The sequence below is a fragment of the Sander lucioperca genome, chromosome 21 (genome assembly GCF_008315115.2).
Source record: "Sander lucioperca isolate FBNREF2018 chromosome 21, SLUC_FBN_1.2, whole genome shotgun sequence".
In the NCBI taxonomy this organism is placed as follows: Eukaryota; Metazoa; Chordata; class Actinopteri; order Perciformes; family Percidae; genus Sander; species Sander lucioperca.
Genome location: NC_050193.1, coordinates 16,138,784 through 16,146,815, shown reverse-complemented (window position 1 = coordinate 16,146,815; position 8,032 = coordinate 16,138,784). Strand labels below are relative to the sequence as shown.

Genomic DNA, 8,032 nt, shown 5'->3' with positions numbered 1-8,032 from the left:
GGTCATGGCCGACCACGTGAAAACCGGCCAATTCCGGTCACCGGCCGGTCTATCGGTGCATCTCTACTCAAAATCATACACTTTCTTTAATGAAATATAACTCAAACAGACTGATTTATTACAATGTCGTTCTCAATTATGTCAGTAATTCTTCTATCATCTTTATTGACAGGAACCAAGGGTCATATGTTGTGCTGCGGGGTTTTACAACCTGCCTCGTCATTAAAACAACATGCTGATCCGATACTTGAAGTGAATTTCTAATCCACCACTTTATTACTTCACTATTATGATGACTGTCCCTTGACACCAAGTCCTTAACATTGCATGTGTTTCACCCGGTACTATTTAAACCGTTAGGACCTTCCTGAACCTTTTTTTTTTTAGAGTTTTTAGACTTTGTGGTTTGCTTTCAGTAAACGGAAAGGAAAAGGTAAACCGTTGAGGAGAGGAAACCCATGTTAGAGTTGGAAACCCCAAAACACGCTCAAAGTCCAGGCCATCTCATGTTACCGTACCTTACAGTGTAGTGGACCACTTGATAATTAAAATCTCAACTTTTTCAAATCTTTTTTTTTTTGCTTTGTCCACCCCCTCAAAGTACACCCTTCCTTCCAGTAACCACATACACAACCACTGATATTGATAGCACGTTGCTGACACAAAGTTGACTTGCGTGTGAAACATCAGGACAGAGACAGAGTGCAGCAGTGTCCAAGCTCACATCATCTGTTAGTGTGCTTACGGTAATGGGAAAGATGGCATGAGCTACTAAGATTTATTAGAGATCTGAATGTCAACCAGTGAGTACAAATATCTCCTCACTCAGGCAGCAGCTGGACTAACATGTGGCTGTGGGCACTGCTCCCCATCTCCCTGGCGGTCTTTGGCACCGTGGGCGTTTGGACTGTGTGAGTATTTAGCTTTCTCCTTTTATGACACTTTTTTTTCAGAGAGTTTTAATTAATTATATTATTATTATTTTTTTTATTATTATATATATATATTATATTAATTAATTTAAGCTTTAATAACAAAAATCTGAGTCCATAAAGACAAAAACAGGCTGGCAACTAAAGAAAGTTCAGAAAACAATAGAAATACAAATCACTGGGGAGATAACTATAGAAACCAGGAACTATAGCAAACAATCTGACACCGAGACAAGAGAACACCATACGTGCATCTCACTTCCCTTAAATTGCATCGCCGGCTCCTCCACTTGCAGAGGAGGCACGGGAGAGATGGAGGAAATCATGGGAGGAGAGAGGAAACAAGAAAATGTGTTGTTTTTTTTTATATTATATTTTTTATTATTTTGCATAAACAGTGTAAAGATATGTCAAACATAAATCTCATTATGTATATTTCAGATCCTTCACACGAGGACACAACAGACAAGAAATGCCATAAACATAAAATAAAACACTAAATAAGGACACAAAACTACAAAACCTACAAATCAAACAACCTAATAAATGCACTCAGATATCACTTTTGTCGTGATCCCTGACATTAATGTAAAAATGTATAAAATCAAATTCTCTATGAGACTGCCATATCTTCAAAAAGTCGGAGGTTCTATCTTTACTATTATAATAAATTCTGTCCAAAACAAAGTAGTTTGAGAGTTCATTCCACCAGTGGACTATTGCTGGGGGCTTGGAAGCCTTCCATTTTAAGCTGCCATCAAAGCAAGATCTATGTACATACTTTCATATTTATTCCACTTGTCAGACATATTAGTTCCCAAAAGACATAAACGAGGTGAAAGGGGATCAACTTGGTAACATATTTCCAAAATAACTAAAGTTGTTCACATATGAAAAAATTACCTTTATATTTCTTACATCGCCAGCAGAGGAATGATATCTCATTGTTCATTTTATTTAATTTCTCTGGGGTATATGACCCTGTGCATTATCTTAAATAGTGCTAAGTTATGCCTTAAATTATAAGAGCATTTATGTACTTTCCTGCAAATAAAATACCAACCTTCTTGCTGTATTTCCATATGAAGATCTTGTTCACTTTTGTCTTAAATAGTCTGTATTTACCATTGAGCTTGTAATAAGAACACTATAAATATTTGAGATAAGTTTATCCTTATTTTTCTCAGTATTGTTCATTATAAAATCAATTTTTGATGGTTCAGGTTCTTGCAAAGAACCGTGCTCCAAGTTGACTACATGCCTGATTTGAAAATACCTAGACAAATGGGAAGAAGGAACTCCAATGATGATGAAGGCCTTAAGCGTGTCCCGTATTATCAATGGACACTCTGAGCTATTTTGATGTACCTCAATTAGGCCTGTAGCGATAGTCAATAAATCAATTAATCGCACGATAAAACAAGATGAGCTTGATAATTTTTCTGGCCGCGATAATTCCATTTGCATGCTTGTTTGTTTTCCTCGTCTCTCTCTCTCTCTCTCTCTCTCTCTCTCTCTCTCTCTCTCTCTCTCTCTCTCTCTCTCTCTCTCTCTACCAAAGAGACTGGATGACCACTCTCGGGTCCTTAACGTAACGAGGAGTGAACCCTCTTGTCAGTCGCATGGTCTTTGTGTGGAGGCGGGACTCCTGGCGGAGAGAGAGAGACAGAGAAAACGCTAGTTGTTGGAGCAGGGTTTCCCACAGCACTTTGCAGTTAAGGCACCGTCAAAAAATTAAAATAAAAGTATATGAGCGATATCCGCCGTGTTACTCTGCGTCCTGTTTTCTCCCTTTCATTCCAAAGCACACAGTTGACAACCTGCAGGTGGAGACAGGCTCGGACATACACGGCGCTGTGGACTTGTGTCAGTCTCGCAAGCGGTTTCAGGAAAGTGGCAGCATGTGTCCGACAATGCACAGAACATTAACCGGTACAAGCCTACAGCTGTCCGCGGACACGGAGTGCGGAAAGTGTGTCAGAGGCTCCCAGATGGTGAACTGAGACTCCGTTACCTGCTAGTCGGTCAACGGTTAATGATCGGTTATTTAATTTCATTGTGCTTTCTTTTGGAAGGCTGGCTGCCAAAAATTGCCACTTACTAGCTAATTAATTAGCCTGAGGTAAACAATAGTTATCAGTAAACAGAAGTGACGTGGTGGCTGGCGTCTGGTGTGTGTGCCAGTTTTTGTGTGTGCGCCAGTATTTGTGGGTGGGTGTGGGTGTGGGTGGGTGTGGGTGTGTGTGGGTGGGTGTGTGTGGGTGTCGGCCCACCCCCGCGAAGCTCCGACCTGCAGACAGCAGAGGAGCAGAAGAAAGTAGCTGCACCTTCGCCAAAATGAAGACTGAAAAACAGAACTATTTTGATAAAAACATTTACTCGCCATGTGGCCACATAGATATCGATAGATATAATTTATTAATTATGTATTATTTAATTTAATATTTAGTGTTTAATAAATAATTGTTAAATGTAGTAAAGAGTCTGTAGTCTATCGCACAAACACTCGAGGAATGCTGCTAACATTTGACAGCCAGTATGAATTACCTGGGAGAACATGCGTGTCACAAACGGCAATTCCACAACTGTACAACAGCGTGAAAGACGACATACTAAAGGAGATCAAAGACATATTGTGGATATTTAAAATGTCTTCCAGTTCAGTGTTAAATATTCTTTAGAAATAAAAGTTTATTGATCTTTGAAAAGGTGTCCCTGCATTATTATGCCATTATCATTATATTAGATGAAAATGATCTCAGAACGACAATATTATCGTTTATCGCAATGGCGATAAAAAAATTAAAATAAATAAAAAATAAAAAAACAGTAAATTGTGCAGCCCTAATACAATCACAATTTATTAAATTATTTAAACCAAAAATCCTCACTAGTACCTGTCTGTTTCCTCCGGCCTTCACCATGGCCATAATGATGTTCTCTGTGGCCATGAAGGGCAGCTCATGGCGGATGTGTCTCTCGATGACTTTAGGGTAGACCACCAGACCCTCTGTGATGTTCTGCAGAGTGCTGAGGATGATGTCAGCTGTCAGGAAGGACTCAGGCAGGGAGATCCTCCTGCACACGGGAGAGGGAGAGAGGAAGAATGAGTAAATGTGTACAGGGGGTAAGACAGAGTAGAGCTCATATTATGCTCATTTTCAGGTTGATCATTGTATTTAGAGGTTGTACCAGAATAGGTTTATATTTTCAAAAAACACCATATTTTTGTTGTACTGCATATTGCTGCAGCTCCTCTTTTCACCCTGTGTGTTGAGCTCTCTGTTTTAGCTACAGAGTGAGACATCTCACTTCTGTTACATCTTAGTTGGGAGTCGCACATGCGCAGTAGCTAGGTAAGGACTACTAGCCAGTCAGTAGCAGAGTATGAGGGCGTGCCATGCTAGCAGCTAGGTGAGCATTATAACGTGTGTTACAAAGTGACCACGTTTGTCTCTGAAGTAAAGGCTGGACTACAATAGAGCTGTTTGGAGCAGTTTTTTTAATTTCTGGGACAATTTATCGTCAAGCAAAATTTGTTATCGGGACAGGCCTAACCTCAATGAACGTTTCTAAATACGCATTCATATAAAACGTAAATTCCTCTTTTAAGAGTAACATGGTATTACATCTCCATGGCTTGAAATTTGATGCTAGCTTTCCAAATTCTACTTCACAAATCAAAGCAGAGTGGTCTGAAAGAATCCTAGCATAGTAAGAGCAGTTTATAATTTTCGAAAGATAATTAGCTGGGATAAATAAAAAATCTAATCGTGAATATGAATCATGCACATGGGAGTAGAAAGAGAATGCTTTCTCCTCTGGGTGAAGCGTTCTCCATGCTCCATAGAGTCCTACATTTTGTGTATTATTTACCAAAGCTCTTGACATATTAGATAATGCATATTTATTTTGAGATGCTCTATCCAAATTTGTGTCCAGTACAATGTCATACTGGAGTAACATAATATAAAGATCATTAATACATTTGGGATCATCATAATTAGGACTTTAGGAATTCAATAGAATAACTTCTTCATGGGCAAAAAACCTTTATCAAATATATATCTACCACATGGGTCCGATTTATCTTCTTCTAGGGAGAATGGTATATATATATATATATATATATATATATATATATATATATATATATATATATATATATATATATATATATATATATATATTTATTTATTTATTTATTTATTTATTAGTGGCTATATTAGGGCTGTCAAAATAACGCGTTAATTTCGATTAATTAATCTGAGAAAAAATAATGCGTTAAAAAAAAAATAACGCGGATTAATCCATTCCAGCCGTTCTAGCCTCCATTGGACTGTAAAATGAAGGAGGGAGACGAGAATGTGCTGCCTGGATCATTAACTGGAACATTTACTTGTAAAAATCTTCTTCCTGTCAACCCTGGCTACCGAAATCTGGTGCCACTGATATGTCTGCTCTTCTCTCTGATGCTCTGAAACAGACGGCAACACAAACACCTGCATGTGACGCTAGTTCACACTATACTCGACAGCAGCTAACGTTAGCCTACCGCTAGCTAGTTAACACTATACTCGACAGCAGCTAACGTTAGCCTACCGCTAGCTAGTAGCTGGATTGAAAACGGTTAAAATGCTGACAGCTAACGCTAAACGGTGTAAAGTGTGACTGTATTTTAGCCCTCGGAAAAACAACACAGACGGTGCGTTCAATGAAACTGGTAAACTACAGTATCGTGGTGCATTTGAAGTTATTGTAAATGTCCTTGGTGGTTGTTTTTGTTGTTCAACAGCAATTTACTAGTGAAATAAGTTATTGTTATACATTATTATTAAATCATTTAATTTTGACCATACGGCCTTAGCAATAAACATGCCGTTCTTTAATGTCACCGACTGTTGTTTAGTACCCTTTTTTTTTCTTTTCTTTTTTTACTTTCTTAAAAAGTATCGGTTCAGGCACCGTTAATTATGTATGCGATTCATTTCGATTAATTCATTACAGAATATGTAATTAATTAGATTAATTTTTTTTAATCGATTGACAGCCCTAATTTTTACAGATAAGAACCCCTCTCGAATTAGATGTAAATGACGAATGATACTTTCCCAAACCACCTAGAGTTAAGATGATCATGAGCAGATGATATGAGGTGAGTCTCTTGTAAATAAGCTATGTCTATTTTATTTTCTTCAAGGTGCAACAAGACTTTCCTCTTTTTAGCAGAACTCCCCAACCCTTAACATTCCAACTCAGAAATTTATATTTCGGCATTGCATAGAAACATAATATGAATACTTATGAAACCGAGATGCATTGCAAAAAACACACAAAAAAGAAGAAAAAAAAATACATACTTTACAAACGACACCCCGTAGAGTTTTGCTATTTCATCATAATGATCTCATTTCTCAAACTGATCCACACTGATCTTTATTTATCTTTATGATCTTTATTGAAAACTCTTCTGTAAATCGCATAAAACACACATACTGACTTATTTAAAAAACACGTTTTACCATGTTATTTATCATTAGTATTGTAACTCGATAATACATTTAAAATGAATGATACTGAAAGTAAAAAACGCTTTATATTAAGGTCCTTGTAATAAGCATTAGTTAATAGCTAATAAAGCCCTTATTGCTAACCTCTTGTCATCCTCCCTTATACTTGGTGATTACATGGTATATCACGTATATACTAAATAATACTGTAATTTGGGGGCAATAATTTAAAACATTAATATTTATTCAAATTCACAGTGATATCATTTGCAATAAAATGTACATTATATTTCTATAGTCTAATACCTGACATTGTTTTAAAGTAGCAGGTTTCTTTTTTTTTTCTCTGCTTTAAAGTCTGTTCCGATACCGAATCATACGGTGTTATATGTTTATATATGTCTAAGAAAATAATATAAGAGATAAGATAAAACTTTATTGTGTGTTCACACAGAACATTTTCAGTCAACAGGTAACATTAAAAAACCCACAAACAATAAAAACAAGCATCTGTATGGTCACCCAACAACGTCTGACACACCTTCAGTCGCACACACACACACACACACACACACACACATATACGTACACATACACACACTTACACTCACACACACACACACACACACACACACACAGGGGCGGGGTATTAATCTATTCATTTTGCTTCACTTTTAGTTGGTTGAGCATGTTATGGAGTGAGGGATAAAGGAGTGCTTGTACTGGTTTTTCCTGCAACTTGGCACCCTAAAGCGCCTCCCATAGGGCAGAAGTTGGTACTCCTCATGTAAAACATGAGTAGGGTTCATAGTGATTTTCCCTGCAATATTTTTATAAAAATACAAATATGACAAAGGGTTGTTTATCCTAAACACTCACGTCACTGAATATTTCTGCTCTCAGTCATTACAACACATTACGGTTGTTTTTGGTGTTTGGTGTTTTAAGCCCCCAACGTCGTCTTCCAGGCAGCGCTGCCTGGAAGGCACTAGGATTAAGCAATGGTTAGGGTTAGGTGCCTTGAAGTCGACGTTGGGGGCTTAAAACACCATTGAGTGTTGTTTTTGTCCCATTAGGTTTGCTGTAGCTGTAAGAAATGGATCAGTCAACCTCACAGAAGGAGTCCCTTACATCAGGTTGGTATGACTGCACTCAGAGATGAAGAAGAATAAATAAAGTAGTTAAAGTGATGCAGCAAAATGTTGAGCAAAACCAGGATGTCAATAAGTTCATGTTGAATGATAATGCTTATATTTTCTCATCCTCCCGTTAGTGTGTGTGGCTCTTACACCCCTCAGAGCTGTCTCTTCTCCCAGATCTGCAACATCATCTCCTTTCTAGGTAATGCCAGATCTATTTATGCCATTCTTGGAGAGTAAGAGTCCTTATTTACTCAAGTTCTGTCTATCACATGTTCTATTCTTGGTGGACCTGCTTCCAAAATGAATCGGTCTGCTTTTGAAATCTTGAACATTTTATTTTGTATTGACATGTTTAAAATTGATTGTTTTTAATGAAAAACATATAGACCAGTACAATTTTAAGTTGGCACTGTTTTTCTTTAAATTTTCCTTTTCATCAATACTTTTT

The 8,032-nt window shown here is 37.4% G+C and overlaps 1 protein-coding gene across 1 annotated transcript in view; it reads left to right on the top strand.

Annotated features, from left to right (window-relative positions):
* Window positions 1-515: 515 nt before the first annotated feature.
* tmem150b (transmembrane protein 150B) overlaps window positions 516-8,032 on the top strand; it is an 11,693-nt gene continuing 4,176 nt past the window's right edge. Inside the window, exons 1-3 of the mRNA XM_031320725.2 lie at window positions 516-911; window positions 7,519-7,578; window positions 7,716-7,783. Of these exons, the coding sequence (XP_031176585.1) occupies window positions 847-911; window positions 7,519-7,578; window positions 7,716-7,783 (193 nt within the window). The 5' untranslated portion in view covers window positions 516-846. The remainder of the gene's footprint in view (window positions 912-7,518; window positions 7,579-7,715; window positions 7,784-8,032) is intronic.